This window comes from Mustela nivalis, assembly GCF_964662115.1.
Source record: "Mustela nivalis genome assembly, chromosome: 17".
NCBI lineage: Eukaryota > Metazoa > Chordata > Mammalia > Carnivora > Mustelidae > Mustela > Mustela nivalis.
This window is the reverse complement of record NC_139036.1, coordinates 25,279,093-25,297,415: the sequence shown is the minus strand read 5'-3', so window position 1 is coordinate 25,297,415 and position 18,323 is coordinate 25,279,093. Positions and strand designations below refer to the sequence as shown.

General features: G+C 50.7%; 1 protein-coding gene across 16 annotated transcripts in view; it reads left to right on the top strand.

Moving 5' to 3' along the window:
* The window catches only part of RFFL (ring finger and FYVE like domain containing E3 ubiquitin protein ligase), a 66,079-nt gene extending 49,480 nt beyond the window's left edge, over window positions 1-16,599 (top strand). For 10 of the 16 annotated variants that reach the window (XM_082707382.1, XM_082707389.1, XM_082707376.1 and 7 more), the window contains 5 exons: window positions 5,913-6,323; window positions 9,217-9,300; window positions 10,255-10,465; window positions 11,713-11,736; window positions 13,980-16,599. In XM_082707382.1, coding sequence (XP_082563508.1) covers window positions 5,913-6,323; window positions 9,217-9,300; window positions 10,255-10,465; window positions 11,713-11,736; window positions 13,980-14,161 — 912 coding nt within the window. In that variant the 3' untranslated portion in view covers window positions 14,162-16,599. The remainder of the gene's footprint in view (window positions 1-5,912; window positions 6,324-9,216; window positions 9,301-10,254; window positions 10,466-11,712; window positions 11,737-13,979) is intronic. The other 6 variants (XM_082707386.1, XM_082707387.1, XM_082707385.1 and 3 more) reach the window with 1 other exon arrangement.
* The last annotated feature ends 1,724 nt before the right edge of the window (window positions 16,600-18,323 follow it).

Below are 18,323 nucleotides of genomic sequence, written 5' to 3'. Positions count from 1 at the left end.
GCTCAGTGGGGAGCCTGCTTCCTCCTCTCTGCCTGCTGCTCCCCCGCTTGTGCCTCTCTATCACAAGGAAGGAAGGAAAGAAAAAGAGAAAGGAAGGAAGGAAGGAAGGAAGAAAAGTATGTTGAGAGAACCAAGGGAGTTCTTGACATTTCTCAGCCAGGAGAAAGAATGAATGAGCAAGGCTGCCCCCAGAGAAGAGAGTGGGGGGTGGGTAAATGTGGAGAGATGCTCTGTTTTTCTGTAGAGTGCCTATTACCACCTGACATAAATGTTTGCAGACTGCCTATCTTTTTAGATGGTACAGAGAACAGGGGTTTTGTTGATTCTGTTCACAACTTTCTCCCCAGTGTCTAGAAGAGCAGTGACTGACACATAGTAGATAATACAGTTTTATAGGTAAACGATGGGGCACCTGGGTGGCTCAGTTTAAGTGTCTGACTCTCCATTTTGGCTCTGGTCATGATCTCAGGGTATTTCGGTGGACCCAAGGTGGGCTCCATGCTGGGTACAGAGCCTGCTTGAGCTTCTCTCTCCCTCTCCCCCTCCCCCCATTTAAATAAAAATAAGTAAAGGAAGGAAGGAAGGAAGGAATGGGCAGTTGAATTGAGAACAATTTGCAAAAGAGGAAGTAAGCTGGAGAGTTTCTATTTTCATGACATTGTGGTTGATAATTCCATGCTGAAGATTTCAGTGCAGGCCCGATTTCATAGCACCAGCGATGTGCTAGCAGCTAGACAATTACACAGCTTTGTGGACGGAGCTGGATAGGCCTTTCCCTCCAGGAGCTCCCTGGTTGTGGGTAAGGAGGCCCACATTTACAAAGATCTAATAGCAGCTACGTAAATTAAATGCTGGGGAATCAGACATAGCTGGCTTTAGGTAACTCTAGCTGGAAGAAAGAACCTTTATTGATCTGTAAAGCAGTGGCTGAAGTGAAGACACCAGATGTGGGACAAATGCAAGGTGTACTCGGGAACTGTGAATTGCCTGTTTGGCCAAGGGCAGGATCCCTGGGAGAGTTGGGACAGAACAAGGTAGGATCAGGTGGGATCAGGTGGCGGAGGCCAGGACTGCTGTGGTAGGGAGCCTGTAGTCATCAGACCATGAGGAAGCTTGAGAAAGGTTTTGAACAAAGGAACAAAAGAGATAAGGAGAAAGCTTCTGTAGCAAAAAGAGCTTTTGGGGTGTGGGAAGAAGAGAAAAGTTCTAATTTGAATGGTAAAAGATGGTTATTGGCATGATAGTTTCTTGACATGGAAATACAAATTAATTTTGTTTATTTCACAATGAATTTTGTGAATATGAAGGATGTTTTTCCCTATGAGAATTTTTCCTTTGTAATTTCATGCTGAAGTCAATCAGCAATTCTTATCTTTGGGGTTTGGCAAATAACAACTGCAGGCTTTTAACATGTTTTCTGGAAGTGGTTGAATGGAAATGATTACACGGAACCCACTGTCCTTTCTCCATTGTGGTCATTATTTTCTGAGTGCTCATTGAGTACAAACCACAGATAACATTAAGGACTGTCTGGAGAGCACAGAAGGAGAAGGTACCTGCTGCCTTCCTAGCATTTTTAGTCTTAGAGGGGAATGACCAACTGGGATTAAGCCAAATACCCCATCTGTATTGGTAAGACTCCCCCCACACCCCCTGCAGTTCCCTGACAGTTTTGGAGGAGGGCAGGGTATCCAGCCTCTTTAGTTGGACCAGTTGGTGGAGGGAGAGGAGGAGGTGGTGCTGAGAAACATGGGAGGGGTCTTGAAACACACCCCCCCCAGGGGAAAGAAAGAGGAAGGGGAAAGAAGAGGGGGGAGGGAGAAGGAGCTGCATTGGCAAAAGCTCCGGAGACAAAGGGGGAAAAGGAGTCAAAGGTGACCGTGTTACCTTTTTTGGTGAGTGCCCACCTTATGCCAAGAATTTAGACACATCGTGTCCCATAATACTTTCAGGGGTCCTGAGAGGTGGGTTGGCCATCCGACGTGACTAGTGAGAAATTGGAGGCCCCGGGAGGTTGCTCTGTTTTGCAGGAGTTCCCTTAGCTCAAAAGGGGCTGGCCAGCAACGAATCCTAACTGCCACTCCTCACGCTGGCCCTCTCCTCCCTGGGCGGCAGGAAGGCTGGCCTAGAGGGAGGCTGGCCTGCCCTGGGGAGTTTGTGTGGGGCGGGGGTAGGAATGAGGGAAGGGCAGGGGAGCAAAGGAGAGCCTGCCCAGGGCCATCCCTGAAGGAGGTGCAAGTGTTTGCTGCTGGAGGGTTGTCTGTCCTCTTGGTGCGTTTGCAGGCCTGTCAGCTTTGCCAGTGCATCTTTCAGGCCACCAGCTTCCTCAGTCGTGTGCACAGTTTGCTCCAGTTTAGACAGACGCCTTTCCTTCGCTCATTCTGCCCACATGTGTTGACAGCTGGCTTCTCCTTTGTCCTGTCCTGCCTCTGCAGACTGGGATTTCAGCCTGGAGCGCAGTCCTAGTCCTTGAGGGCGTGGTGCAGATGCCGGCTGACTCCAGAGGCCCCGGTGAGCTGGGGTGAGCTGGAGATGCTGAGAAGCTGGGTTGCCGCCTCTCTGTTCTGGTCCTGCCTCCAGTGAGCTGTCCAAGTTTGAAGGAAGACTAGAGAGTTGTTCAGATCTGGCTGATTGAGCCATGCAGACTTTTTTTTTTTTTTTTTTTTTTACTATTATGAAAGTTTATTTAACAAAAAAATTCAGTATGAGAATGCACACGACCTGAATTTTATATTGTAGTGAGACAGGTACTATGGAGAGGGGAGACATGTGGAAGCAGTTGATTCTTCTGATGAACACAGCCATTGTTTATGCTCGTTCCACGGCTTCTAATGAGATCATACTACCACCATTCCACTATTGTTGCCATCTCCACACATTCGTCTATCACAAGATTCATAAACGGATCGAAGCCCCACAGTATTCCTTGGACATGTCTGCCACCATTTAATTTCAATGATAATTTCTTGCTCATAAATATTTTCAACTCAGGAGGGTGAGCTTTTTGCTCATGGTGTCTACTTGGCAAGCTCAACGATGCCTCCAAACGGAATCTGTGGCATCCCTCACCAACTCAGGGCTTTCTTATTGTGTCAGGCTAGGTATTGTCAGACTGCACAGACTTAAGTCCTTTTCCAGGTCAGGCCCTACAGCGTCTGACACTGAAGCCTCTTCAGTGTACTTTGCCATCCTGAACACATTTCCTTTCCCAATAGAAAAGCTTTAGATAGAAATGAACCCCGAAGACCCCAAAACATCCCATTTTCCACCCGAGTGGCTCCAGGTCCCGGAACCGCTATGAGGCTCGGGCCCCATGCGTCCTTTTAAGTCGGCCCCTGACCATTTTATGATCTGGTTGTAACTGTAGAGAGTGAGGGAGCTTGATACATGTCCTCTCGAAATGCCGTTAAGTATTCGTAGTCAGAGGGGCGCCTGGGTGGCTCAGTGGGTTAAAGTGTCTGCCTTCGGCTCAGGTCATGATCTCAGGGTCCTGGGATCGAGCCCTGTATTGGGCTCTCTGCTCAGTGGGGATCCTCCTTCCCCCCCTTCTCTCCCTCTCTGCCTGCTTCTCTGCCTATTTGTGATCTCTGTCTCTGCCAAATAAATAAATAAAATATTCAAAAAAAAAAAAGTATTCGTAGTCAGACCTGGGTGGTGAACCTTCTGCCGTTTCCCTCCGATGTGCAGGAAGCTTGCGCAGAACCAGGCACCGCTGCCTCAGCTGTGCGGACTTCTCCAGCACGCAAGTCTGATCGCAACCCTGAGAACCTCAGTCTCCCTGGCATTCTTGTTAGTTTGCATTCAGCTTTCTATATTTAGAAGGAAGGGGGAGAAATAGGTTAATGCTCAAGTCACTGGAGGCTGAAAAGTTCATTTATTTATTTATTAATTTTTAAAGATTTATTTATTTATTTATTTGACAGAAAGAGATCACAAGTAGGCAGAGAGGCAGGCAAAGAGAGAGAGAGGGAAGCAGGCTCCCTGCTGAGCAGAGAGCCCGATGTGGGACTCAATCCCAGGACCCTGAGATCATGACCTGAGCTGAAGGCAGTGGCTTAATCCACTGAGCCACCCAGGCGCCCCTGAAAAGATCATTTCTTTAACGGACTAGTGGGTGTGCTCCTGGGACCATCCCAGTGTGCCCAGGAATCACCTCTGCTGTGGGAGTGCGGCCTGCTCTTGGCCAGAGCAGAGCTCAGTCCCATGTCACTGTGCTGGCTCAGCCTGGGGCACAAGAGGCTGAGGATTTGCTTCCTGTGAGTTGAGTGAGCTTTCGTGTGATGTGGTGTCTGCTGTTGAGGTACAGCCTGCCTTCTGCGTGCTCTTGTTGTGCGGCTAAGACACTGCTTGCACAAACGAGAGCTCCCTGGTCGTGTCCAGAGGCTCCCTTCTTTTCTTCCAGTCCCCCCGCCTTAGGTGTCTGAGTATTTGTCTTGGATATGCTCTCATGTGCCACTGGATTCCCAGCACTCCGAGTGGGCCTTCCTGGGGTGGGGAGCCTGGGCGCTGCCTCTGTGGATGGGATTCCGGGTGGGGACCTTGGGCTGGGTCCTGCTGTCCGTTGGCTTGGACGGGGCTGAGTCAGGCAATGTGGCTTGCTGGAAAGGGCTTGACTGTGGGCATTCCACAGGGACAGGCTTTGAGTGTGAACCCCAGCTCTGCTGTTTCCTGCCCGCCCTTGAGTGTGATGCTTCATCTCTCTAGGCTGCGTTTGCTGTGTCTGTGCAACAGGGAGGCACATTACTAATTATTAGTGTTGGTGTACATTAATACATGATACAGTGATAGAATAATACTTTGTGGGGTTGCTTTGAAAGTTAAATGACAAGCTCTAGGAAAGAGTAGCCTCTCAATAAATTTAATCAACAATATTAATAATAACCACCACTGTACTTACGCATTTGCTTTTTTTTTTTTTTTAAAGATTTTATTTATTTATTTGCCAGAGAGAAAGAGAGAGAGAGGGAGAGAGAGAGCACGTGCAAGCGAGCACAGGCAGACAGAGTGGCAGCAGAGGCAGAGGGAGAAGCAGGCTCCCGGCCGAACAAGGAGCCCGATGTGGGACTCGATCCCAGGACGCTGGGATCATGACCTGAGCCGAAGGCAGCTGCCCAACCAACTGAGCCACCCAGGCGTCCCACACATTTGCTTTCTTTTCTCAGCAATAAAGTAGAAGGAATCATAGTTCAGGATTTGAATACTGGCTCTCCAAATTAGCTCTCATTCCCTAGCAATAATAATGAAAAGAGTTAATACTTTACTGAAGAAATCATGTGTCACATACGCTAAATGCATGGCCTCTTAACTATGGCATTCCTAAGGTAGGTACTGTCATCACCCCCATCTTACAGATGAGGAAACTGAGGGCCCGATAGGCTAACTTACACACCTAAGGTGACACCGTAAAAACAAAGGGAAGGAGGGGTGCCTGGGTGGCCCAGTGGGTTAAAGTGTCTGCCTTCGGCTCAGGTCATGATCTCAAGGTCCTGGGATCGAACCCTGCATCGGGCTCTGCTCAGCAGGGAGCCTGCTTCCTCCTCTCTCTCTCTCTGCCTGCCTCTCTGCCTACTTGTGATCTCTCTGTCAAATAAATAAAAAATCTAAAAAAAAAATTACGTTAAAAAAAAGGAGGGAGACTAAGTGAAAATATGGGCTTTTTAGATTCTAAAGCTAGTAGTCATAATTAATAGCATCTATTACTTGGCAAGGAAAGAATAAGTCTCAGTGGAACACTGAATATAGTAGTGCTGAACCTGAAGTCGAGGCAGGCTGCACCCTGACATACAGGAGGTAGCTTCGTACCCACAGGAGTGATCGGGGGAGTCTTGCCAGGCACGGCAGCACTGAGCCCCCCTCCTACTCTGACTTGTTCTCAGTCTGACATGGTTTCCTCTGCCTCTTGGTCTAAGCAGCAGACCTGCCTCGACTGCAAGAAAAATTTCTGCATGACCTGTTCGAGCCAAGTGGGGAACGGGCCCCGCCTCTGCCTCCTCTGCCAGCGAGTCCGAGCCACGGCCTTTCAGCGGGAGGAGCTCATGAAGATGAAGGTGAAGGACCTGAGGGACTATCTCAGCCTCCATGACGTCTCTACCGAAATGTGCCGGGAGAAAGAGGAGCTGGTGCTCCTGGTGCTTGGCCAGCAGCCTGTAATCTCTCAGGAGGGCAGGACTCGCGCCCCCACCCTGTCCCCGGACTTCCCGGAGCACCAGGCCTTCCGGATGCAGCCTCAGGCCAGCACAGTACCTCCTACCTCGGCGAGACTCCCCTCTTCGCCTGCACAAGCCACCTCTGTGTTCCCCGCCCAGGCTCAGGAAAGCCAGCAGGTACGCCCGTCCCTGCCGCTGTGCCGGCTCAGCTGGCTCCCCTGCCTGCATTCGGGGGGGTGGGGTAAGCGTCTTGATTATGTGAGGCCCTTTTGCCTCCTGATGCAGGAAATGTCTTCTGGGCCTTTTTGTGTTTTTTTTTCCCCAGATATGATCATTCACGGTACCAGGTATTTTTGTGGTTTCTGTATGTTTTTGATACGAACCTATCCCAGCTAGTCATTTTTTTAAACTCACCATTCCAGAAATATTTTGAGAAAACCCATGTGTACTTTAAACAGATTTGTTCTGTTCAGGCTGGCCTCCTGCTTACCTTTGCTGTGGTCCTCTGTAATGGACACAGGGCACAGAGGGAGGGAAGGGAGAGCAGGGGGCATGGCTTCTGTGGCCGGTCGCTGAGTGGGTCAGGTCATGGTTGGCATGACATTGAATGATAATTGCCTGGTCATCGTCCCAGGGGCCTCAGGAATGGTCAGCGAAGAGCAGCCCGTTCGCTGAACTGCGAGCCGCGCATGGGGTGCGCGGAATGGTGGGCGCCATCAGAAGGGCCCTGTGAAATGGGCAGTAGACGCGCAAACCAGCTTTCGGGTTTGAGAGTGACCGAGAGACATACGCAGTGTGTGAGGACTGATGGCATCCCGCAGACAGACTTTAGTGCCTCGGTGACCCTCCAGCATATACGGCTTGGGCTGTGGCCGGGGCATTCGGGCCTCGAGGATCTGGTTTCCACATCCAGTCTGTTGCTGTTTGGTGGCCTTGGGCCAACTCTGAGCCTTCAGCACTGAACCAGGGTCAATAGCCCCGGGGCACTTTGGCTGCTGCCAGGCCCTCAGGAGGGCAGGCCTGTGGGGCAGCAGGTCTGAAAAGCTGTGAGCTCCTTCCAGCTGGCACTGCCCTACCTAGTGTTGTCTGCTCCCCTGCACGCCATGGCTGGCTGCTGCCTCTGGCTTATGACCCCTCCCTTGTCAGGACTGGGCCCCTGATTCAGCTCTGGTGGGCACGGAGGCATAAAAGGCCAGGGCGATGCGTCCTTCACCTGTGGGGACTTGTCAGCTCCCTGGGCACCTGTGCTGTGCTCTCTCCCAGCCCCAGGTGAACTCTTCCTGACCCTTGGCTCTGTCTGCCTCCTATGCAGCGTCCCCACCTCAGAGCGGTGGAGCACTCCTCTCTGCTTTTGGGGAGCCCAAGGAGTAACTTGAGGAAATTGTTTTTCCCTTAAGAACCATCTGGTGGATTTTTCAATGAAAGCAGTGGGTTCGAAACTTCTGTTGCTCACCAGAGATTCCAGACTGCGCCTATAGGTCCCATGCATGCGCCAGATCTCATCGGGTCCTTCCATGGTACTTTCAGAGGGCCTTGGTGTCTGCTTGCATCCGTGCTGGTGAGATCTGCATTTGTCAAGCCAGGAGAGCAGGCCTGGGGAGGTCAAGTGGCCTGCGCAGGCTACCCGCACCTAGGATGCACATCAGCCCGGGGCGCCTGCTCCCCCAGATTTCTTTCCCTGACCCCTGGTGTCCTGGCAGTGGTTGCTAGGGAAGGAGGCGGGTGGAATAAGCAAAATTTTGGGCAGATACAGTTTGAAGGATTTTAATTTAGCCAGTGGGCCAACTGAAGAGACAAGAGTATGCTTTGTAGTGGGAGATCCGGTTTCCCCTTCTTGGGAAGAAAAGGACTTACAGAAGCCGTCTACTTAGGAACAGGTTAGACTCGCAGAGACTTGGTAACTCCAGGGCGACACCTGGGGTACTACTGGTGGGTGCGTCGTCTCGCTAAAGCTAAAGGGAAACTAGAGGAGTTGACGAGGACACTTGGATGCACCCGCATACATGTACGCTCTATGTGCTCTTCTCACCACTTGGCATTGTGGATGATGGTGGGGATTTCTGCTGTCATTTCCATTGTCATTATTTGCCTCTTGACCAGCTCTGTGTTAGGCATCCTAATATGGGCTGAGTGGTTGGGGCCACAGATGACTGGTTTCCTGTACTGTTCCTTTATTGGTGTTCTGAGAGTCTAGAGAAAAGGCCTGTGAGCTCAGACACGTCTTTGCTGCGGGCTCACACCAGACCCTTTACCTGGAGGGTAAAGAAGAGATGAAAAGGGTCTAGTGAAGAGGTTTGTGGCTTAAATGGTAATGGGATGAGGAGGCTCACAGTTTGAACTACTATTTGGCAAAACTTTTGAGAAGGTAAAATTCTAAACTCCTTAAGTGTAAGATGTCTATGTCTTTATAGTTTTAGGCTAATAGATTCTTACGTGCATTAAAATATATATATTTTTTAATCAGGTTTCAAGATAGTTCTTAGTGCGCACTGCTGATTGGAGCCATTTCTAGAATGTGAGAGCAGTGACTGGGTGCAGGAGAGGGAGCAGAGTGGTGAGGGTCTGAGAAATGTCTCAGGGAAGCCAGGGAGATGTAGCGTGGAGGCAGGAAGACATGGTATGGACACTCTAAGAAGATAGTGGACATCACTGATAGGGGCAGAGCCCAGGACGGTGGGTGGGAGTTACAGGGAGGGCGGTCTGGGCTCAATGTCCAGGAGAACCCGGATGGCAGTTTGGGAGCAGTCCCTCAGTGGCATGCATCTGTGCTCTTCCTCTCGCTCCCGACTGCTCGAGCTGAGAACACACGGACCGTGACTGGCTGCTCATGCCGTTCTGGTGGGGAGCACAGTTAGCGACCTTCTTGTTTTAGAGTTGAAATGTTTGTGTTGTGTCTCTGCCCAACAAAGTCAGTATTAAGGAACAGGCTTCTGTAATGCTGTTGTTTGAGACACCAGATTCCTGGGGAGATGGGAAAGGTTTGGATGTGGAATGAGCTGGGCAGAGGCCCACACTGTGTGAATCTCTGGGGCATCTCTGTGCATGTGATGGCACCTTTCTCTTCCCACAGGCCAATGGCCATGTGTCTCAGGACCAAGAGGAACCTGTCTACCTGGAGAGCACAGCCAGAGCACCTGCTGAGGAGGAGACCCAGGTGGGGCCTCTGCTCCGGTCTGCGCCTTTGCGTTTGCTCTTTCTCTGCTGGTATTAGGCTGTGAATAGGCCCCTTGCAGCAGACTCAGAGGTGGTGAAGAATCAGTGTGTGGTGACAGTCCTACATTCAGTTCTGCTTTCAGGGGTGGGGCTTAGTGTTAGCTTTCCACATTAACCTCTGAAGCGGTAAATCATTAGGGCAGAGTGGTGAGCTCATAGTGGAGACCAGGGAGCCTCATGGCCCCTTAGTTTCTAGGGTCTTGACTTGCTGTAAGCTGCCACAGGGCAAGCTCCTGGTGCTGCTGTGCAAATCTTGTCCTGCTGCTAGCACACAATAGTCATCGTCAGGGGAAAGAGGTCAGAAAATCAGGAGGAAGACTGAGTGGGAGTTGGGCCTCAGCCACGGTAGGGCAGTCAGATGCTGCCGCCAGCGGGGCGGCGAAGCCATGGTCGAGGGTGCGTACAGAGGAGCGCTCACCAGGGAAGTCTGCCTCTCCCACAGGGAAGCAGAAGTCTGTCCAGGAAGGAGAGGAGAGGCCAGCACCGTGCTCGTTGGCTTCTTGCGCTGCTACATTCAGTCCTTAGGGACCTAGTGCAGCAGTACTGCCAGGTCTCCTGTATGGATGTGTGGATAGGCTAAACTCTGTAGTGTTTAGCATCAGTCCGAGGAGGAGTCAAAATCAGGGCCATGGGACTCACACTGGTGCCCCTTCTACTCGTCACACCGATCGGTTGGTTGGGGGCTGGCTGTGCCCGAGCCCAGGCCCACGGGTCAGGAAGAGACTGTGGTCTCTTCAGCTCTGCAGAGCGCCACGCCGGGTTTCTTCCTGCCTCTACTCCTCCTCTTCTTGAGGTCAGTCCCCTCAGGCACGGCCTGGGGAATGCTCTGGGGTCCTCGGAGAGAGAGCTTGGGACGGGGAAGCTGAGCCCACAAATCCCACCATTGCCATTGCAGTCTGTCGACTCAGAGGACAGCTTCGTCCCGGGCCGGAGGGCCTCCCTGTCTGACCTGACCGACCTGGAGGACATCGAAGGTCTGACCGTGCGGCAGCTGAAAGAGATCCTGGCACGCAACTTCGTCAACTACAAGGGCTGCTGCGAGAAGTGGGAGCTGATGGAGAGGGTGACGAGGCTGTACAAGGACCAGAAGGGGCTCCAGCACCTGGGTGAGGCGCTGCCCAGGCGGCACTTGCTGTCGCTCTGCAGCATGGCAGCATCGCCCTGACTAGGTTTCTGTGCTTTTGGCCGAGCAAGCAATCACCTTCCACCCTGGCACCGGCTAATAATAGCTGCCGTTTGAAGTTGAATGCTGGGACTGGGCTAAGCTCCGTAAATATTTTATTCAGTCCTCAGCGCTGCCTGTGAAATAGGCATTATTAGCAGTTTTTTGTTTTTTTGTTTTTAAGATTTGAGGGAGAGAGAGAATATGAGCATGAGTAGGGGGAGGGGCAGAGGGAAAAGATCTTGAGCAGACTCCTTGCTGAATGTGGAGCCCAACACGGGGCTCATGACCTGAGCTGAAACCAAGAGTGGATGCTTAAGTAACTGAGCCACCCAGGCGCCCCTAGCATTACCCTTTTATTGTAGAGCCCGGGTTTGCACTGAAGATTTCCTGGACTGAATCCATAGCCTTTCCTACCTCGTGCCATCCCGCCATAACTGCTAGCACCACAGCAATGCTGTTCTCAACAGCTGGGAGACGAGGAAGTGAACCCATGGTACAAGGGAAATACAGATATGCTGCCTGAGCCTGGGCTTTCCCTATGGTCGTTTCCCAAAGCATTCGACACGGTGTCATTTTCTGGCGATGCCCAGTAAGATGTCTGGGTTTGTGGTTAAATAAGTTTGGGGGGAAAAACTAGGTCTCTATGGTAGATAGTAAAGGCAGAGAAGTTCTACAGAAGAGGGGTGTGTTTAACTTTAATGGTTGAAGTACGATTTCAGGCTCTCCTATTCCACTGGTTCATCAGAGTTGACGATGTCTTACCAGTCCTCTAGTCACGGACTCACTTTTCCCTTTGGGTTGTCCCCAGGATCTCCAGAGTTATGAGGTCCTAGGGAACAGGACATGGCCCCACCTGGGAACTTCATCCCGACTTCTTAGCTGACTGGAACAGACAGTTCCTTTCTTGTTGCCTTTAATATGGGCTTCAAGTGACAGAGAAGGGTACCGTGCCCATACGGTACTGCCCACTTGGCAGTGTTGTTCATGTGAGCTGGTGGAGTCCCTTTTTCTAAGAGCAGACCCGAAATATCAGCACAGGCTGTGTGTGAGAAGTCAGCACGGGAGACGAGGGCAGGCATCTGGCTGGGCTCTTGGCCAGCCTGGTTCCCAAGCAGGGAAGCAGTCCGACTGTAAAAGTTAGGCTGGTTGGAGACTTTCCTTACCTCTTCTTTCTCTTTCCTTTTTCAGTGTGTGGTGCTGAAGACCAAAACGGTACGTAGTTGCTTCTGCTTGGGACCGTGCTCAGGCTCTGAGCTCTTGTGTCTTTCCCTTCTGCCAACCCTGCTTCCTCTCAGCAGCAGTCTAAGAATTCTGAGCATACTGTCATCCACAGAGAGAACTGGGGGAAATGTACGGGGAAGCAGGGCTTCTCAGCATCTTTAAAAATTCTCATTCTCACCTTGCTGGGAAGGGTGAAGAGTGGCAGCAGACCCAGGGGCAGATTGATTTGCAGGTCTTTGGGTTGCCAGAGCTCAGGAGCAAGCATTTGTAAAATATTTAACAAAGTGAGTGGTGGCATGTGTGACCTTCAGTTCATTTTTCGTACCTCTGCTGCTATGGCACTCCTTCCCCTATGGTTTTCACTCTATTGTCATTCTGAGAAGGTCTCTGAGCCTTGTTTGTACAGGGCTGGGTGGTGGCTAGAGCTGCTCTGGGGACTGAATAGGAAAGGGATCACTTGTGTGCTCTCTGGGCACAAGGCGCATCTACCACCTCAGCTGCTACACCCCCACCTGTGTGCTCAAGACCACCACGGGAGCTTCAGGGGCCCCAGGACGCACTGCAGGCATCCAGCTGGATCTAGGCCTCATTTCTTTTTGAAAGCCTCAAGGCTATATGGTTGTGAGCTCTTCCCCCGAGAAAGAATGTCCTCAGAGTAGTGTTGGGGGCCTGTAAACCATTTTAAAACTTTCAGAAGACTCCAAGTTTGTTATTTGGCAAAATGGTCTTTTGCTCAGAATGGGACAGAGTCTTCCAGCTGATAAATCCTGAAGCCTCCCCTAAGTGCTGACTTTCTGAAGAGTCCAGGAAGTAGGAGAAAGTGCCGAGCAGCAGAGGACAGAGAATTCCCCTGTGGAGTGGGACAGGTGACTGGTATGAAACCAGTTCCCTACTTATGGCTCCCTGGTTCAGGCTACCATTTAAAGATTTTACTATTTTTAGACGAGACAGACAGAGCAAGCGAGCGAGGGCGCACACGCAAGGCAGAGGGAGGGGCAGAGGGAGAGGGAGAGAATCTCAAGCCGAGTCTGCACTGAGCATGGAGCCCCACCTGGGGCTTCAGGCTACCATTTAAAACATGCTAGGGGTGGCTAGGTTTTTGGACATGAAGGTTCTTCTGTGTTTGCACTAAAGTATCATACTTTAGTGGGCCAGATGTTCTGTACCTCCTTGCTCACATAAGCCAGCCAGAAGTTATTGAGAATTCTGTGCACTGGGCAGTTAATACTAATTTGATAGTCCCTATTCTCAGGCCACTTGCCTAGAAGGCCTGCCTGGATTCAAATCCTGGCTCTGCTTAGCAGCTGTGTGTCCATGGGCCAGCCACTTAACTCCTTGGCCTCAGGGGCCTCATCTATAAGGTACCTACTTCATAGTTTTCACAAGGATTCAAAGAGTTTAATATGCAAAACTCTTAGGACCCTGCCTGGCACAGATTTCCACATATGTGAGCTGTTAGGACTCCCTTGAGAGATGTTCATTTATCAGACATTTTGAGAACATATACCACATGATGGGCATTTTAGAGATTCAAAGAGGAAGATCTGACCTCAGAGCATCTAACACATGCTAAGTATATAGTTGCAGAAATCAAGCAAATTGGTTGAATTAAGGAGCTCGCAGAGTCATGGGGGAGCTCAGTAGTTAAGACATTTTAATCCCATGTTGAGAAGCTGGTGTGGGGGGAGCACAGAAGAGGGAGCTGTGATCTCTGCTGGGCTCTTCTGCTAGGCAACCTCCTCAGAGGAAGCCCTGGGGAAGGCTGGGGGACAGCACAGGGAGCCCCCAAGATCCTTGGCTGTATTCAGCTGGGTATATGTTTACTGAGAAGCCTTGCAATCCTTCAAGAACCATTCACTACAGTTCCGATTGTATCACACTTTTTGGAACCAGTTTTTATCTTTTCAGCATGTTCGGCCTCGGGGGATAATGAGTCCCTAAGTGCCACTTACTCACCATATTACAGCCACAACTGTCTGAAAACTCTTTGAAGCTTTGAGGACTTTGCCTTATTTAGCTGTCCTCTTCTGGGTTGTATTTGATCTCCAAGTACTTTATTGTCCACATCTGCAGCCCGGCCAGGAGAGGTGGGGCTGGTTTCTGGAGTTCTAGCTGAGGGCAGTGTGTGGATTTGGGGTGTCCTCAGCACACCCTCAGCATGCCCCTTCTCTCTGTCCCCCTGATGCCCCCTGCATTTACAGTCTCCTCTCCCCACTGCCCCCCGCCCCTGCCAGGTGGAGCAGTGCCGCCCAGCGTGGAGGAGAACCTGTGCAGGATCTGCATGGACTCGCCCATTGACTGTGTCTTGCTGGAGTGCGGTCACATGGTCACCTGCACCAAGTGCGGCAAGCGCATGAATGAGTGTCCCATCTGTCGGCAGTATGTGATCCGAGCCGTGCACGTCTTCAGATCCTGAGGGCTGGTGCCAGCTTCTTCAGTGCCTTACAGGGACAGAGCTGGAAGGGTCTGGGCTCCAGAATGACCAGCTTGCAGAGGGGCAGGCTAACAAGAGAATCTGCAAGCAAAGATGCGGTCACCTCTGGGCATGCCTGTCCCACCTCGGCGGCGCACCTCTTGGCTGGCGAACCCCGAGGCCCGTGGGAGCTGGTACAGATCGCGTGGGCAAGCCCCTGTTCCAGTGATCTTGGGGTAATGATGGTAATTGATGAAGAGAGGATTTTCCAGAACTTGGACCAGATTTTCCTCTCTTCCTCTGTAAACCTAACAGTTTCCCCCTTCCCCCTGTACCCCGACCATCCCTGAGCCACCTGTGTTCCAGCCATCAGAGGTCCTGGTAGAAATGGTTCTCTTCCTCCCCAGCACATTTGGGTTTATTTCTGGTCTCTGGCTTTCTGTGCTTTACCAGCTTTGCTAGTCTCTTGCTACATTGCCTAAAATTTTTTTCTTCAGACCAAAAAGATGTTAGCTTACCAGACCAATAGTGATCCTCCTTAGGACTAAATCTGGACCAGTAAACTTTTTCTCTGGTGAGAAATGAAACACAAATGCTATTGGAAAATTGCAAAGTCATTTAGAGTTGCTTCCTGAAGTGCTGGGATTGGAAGCGAGGAGTCTCCTGACTGAACCTTGGGAGGCAGCAAAGCATCTGCAGGGAAGTTTAAGTCTGTGTGTGTGAGATGGCACGGGCATCAAGCTCTGGTGCTTTTAGGGCCTGTGTGCCACCCTTGATTTTAGTTTACGAGAAAAGGGAAAGTTTTGGGTGGAAACTGCTTAATTTTGACTTCTCTAACACAAAGGAATTGCAAACCACTTTCCCCTGGGAATGAAGTCCCTCTTCCATGGAGGTTTTTAAACATGGTCTCACTAAGACAGAGAGACTAAGGCAAAGAGCCTTGCTCTTCTCTAGCCACACTTCTCACGAAGTTCCTGGAGACTGAAACTGAACACCTAAGGGGTATTGGAAGATACTGAATGGGACTGGATTCAACCCTGGGGCAGACAGCTGCAAGTCTTGATTCCCTAGGTTAGCGGGGACTCCCCGCTCCCATTTCCTTCCTTAGCCTACTGATTTGAAGGGAGGTCTAGAAGAAGCATATTCTCGAGCCCTCTTAGGGTGGGTCTACCATTGGAAGAGCCAAAGGGCTTAAGTTTGCTGGAGCAGCAAGGCCAAGAACATGTGCTATCAGAAGAGCTGTGCATGCTGCCATTCGGGGGGTGAACTACACAACCCCTAAGCTCCAGAAGGCCTTAGCAGACCACCTGCTACCCTCTCCCCCTGCTGTGCAGTCAAGTTCTCACAGACTGGAAGCAGTCAGGACTTTGGAAACAGTGGGAAACCTCCAAGGGGACCTGCTTATTGGTACAGACATACTTAGGCCTCCCCCCACCAACCACTATTCCCCTTTGGAAGAATGAAATTATTTCATAAAGCAGTTGTCAGTTGCACACTGGGCCACTTACCTTGACATTACGCCAAGTCCCGGGTAATCTGATTCTGGGACAGCCTTTGTAGGAATCGGGGTATTCAAGAGAGAGGTCTGCGATGAGGACCTTTCACTCTTCTGCTGGACAGTACCTACTACCGTTTACAATGCCTGCCAGTTTAGCAGAGGATTCAGCTGCTTCTGATTCCACTGTAACAGGTGTGTGTGTATATATACACATATATATGCAACTTAGTTACGATCTAGCAATAACTTCAGGGCAGAAGCTGGCTCTCTCCCTACTTAAAACTTGCTTTCACTGATGAGGCCTTACCTCTCCCTACCTCCCACATTCCCTCCTAGACAGAGGTTAAAAATAATATCCTGAAGGTTGGTTAGTAACCTCAGTAAGAATTAGAACTGCTATCATTTGCTCATTCTGGAGAAAGAACTTGCCTTTAAGTCTTTTGATCTTGGTGAAGGTTTCCATTCAGGAAAAAAGATGTCAAACCACCCTGATTTGTTGTTCATCATTATTACACCAAATAAAGGCTGGGAATTTCAAGATCCCATTTCAGTTACTATCTAATCTAGGTAGAAAACTTGATTTTTATCTCCAAGTGCTCTCCCTTGCCCCTCATGGATCCTTGGTCTTAATTATCATGAAACATCTTAATTCTTCCAATTATTCCATAGCTTTGGCTGTGATCGTTTTGTTAAGACTTGGGAGAGCTGACTGGTTCTCAGTACCCTGGAATAGCTGGATCCAAGCTCGTACCCAGAAGCTGTGCAGGAGTCCTTGCACAATATATATTGTATAAATTTGTTCAATCTTTCAGATGTGAATGTGTTATTTCAAGTGGCTTATATTAAGATTCTCAGACTTACGTGGGTGTTAAAGCAAACCCAGATGTGTATTTTTTGTTACAGAGCTCTGCTTTATAATTTTATAATAAAATTTCACTGGAGATACCTGTCTGATCTGGTGGGAGGACACCAGAGGTCAAGACTGCAACAGAGCTGAGGGACCTCAGGCTGATCCCAGGCTCTTGAGAGACTGCGTTACTTGTGGAGGTGCCTGGGCCAGGTGGCCATGTGGATATTCCTGTTCAGCAGATGAGGAAATGAAGTTCAGCAGTGTTCTGACTTGTTCAAGATCTCACAACTAGTATGTGGGAGCTGCCACGGAACAGCCTAGAGGAGGATGGGAGCTGTGTAGCGAAAAGGACCAGCTTTAGCATTAAGAAAGAAATACCAAGGGAGACCAGACATTGACACTGACCTTGTAGAGATGGGCCTTAGAGATGTGGGTAGAAAGGAATCTGAGGAGAGCCAATGTGCTCAGTTAAGTCTTCAGGTAACCCCAGGGATGGAAGCTTCTGGATACAGCTGTACAGTTGGTGTGGCTCAGAGGTTGACCCAGCCCAGCTGTGTGGCACAGGCCTGTGTGGGGAGAGCTAGATTATGTGTAGATCTGCCTTGGGACTTGAGGTGAGAAGAGGAAACAATCTTGCCTGGAGGCAGTAAGGGCCGAGGCTGAGCTGCAGCATTCTGTCCTCTACTGGGCACCCAGGACGACCTACTGCCTGCTGTCAACCAGCAGCATGTAAACAAAGGTCCAAAGGCGGGCAGGCCTTGAGCACTGTGCTGGGGAGGTTTTAGATGCTGTTGCCTGGCGGGTTCGGGGCACGGAAATACAGAATTGTATAGACAGTGTAATCTTGGCAGCAAAGGAGAATACTCCTGAGGGAGACCAGAAGGAAAGAGACCTAACACCTTCAACAGGGAACTGGAGAGAGCACCCAATGAGGCCAGAAAGGGCCTCTGGGCCAAGCTCATTACTGAGCTGCTCCCCAGTGGCCGGCAGGGCCCTGGTGCTGCAAGGGCGCACCCTGAGTGTAAGCCACAGGTCAGGACAGGTGGTGCTGGGTCTAGAGCAGTGGGGTCAAAGGGCAGTGGCAGTGTCCGCTAGCAGAATGCCAGGGGGAATGCTTTGTTCTGCTGCCCCATCTGGCAGCTTGGCTTGAGGAGGCTGGAGAGGGGGATGGAAATTTATGTAGGTCAGTGCTCAAAGGAGCAGTGGCTTTTGTCTCTGCAAAGGATAGAATAAAGGGAGTCTTATTCTCCATACTCTCCCTAGACTGAATGGTGCCTATTCAAAAACACCAGTGTGTTGGGCCAGAGTTAGGGTAGTACCAATCCCTCCTGCCCCCTCTTTCCAACACATCTTAATGGGCAGGTAGAGAGACCAGATCGGGTTAGGGCCGGCCTCTACGCTGACTGACTAGCAGCCTCCCAGTAGAATATTACCTTAGTTAAGCACCCTGGAGGAGGGCCAGGGGAGGTAGTGGTCCTCAATCTTACAGGCCCACTCAAGCGTGTTCCAGAAGTTGAGTCTCATTACCTTAACTCACAGGGGATGGACAAACAAGCCTAACAACCTGTTGATAGTAAGAAAAAAGAGAACAGACTCTAAAGAGTCAGCAGACCTGAACTCCCAGAAGCCAGTCTGGAACGAGACCACCTGAGGAGCCTGTCCCAGCTTGACATGACTGTGAGCCAGGCCCGTGCTGGCTGCGTCACATGAGGCAGCCTGAGTTCGTCTGCTCTGGGCAGCAGCCTATGGATTTAGGGGCAGTTACCCCCATGCCTCTGGGAGGGACGGAGGCTCACATGCTCAAGAACTCTGGTATG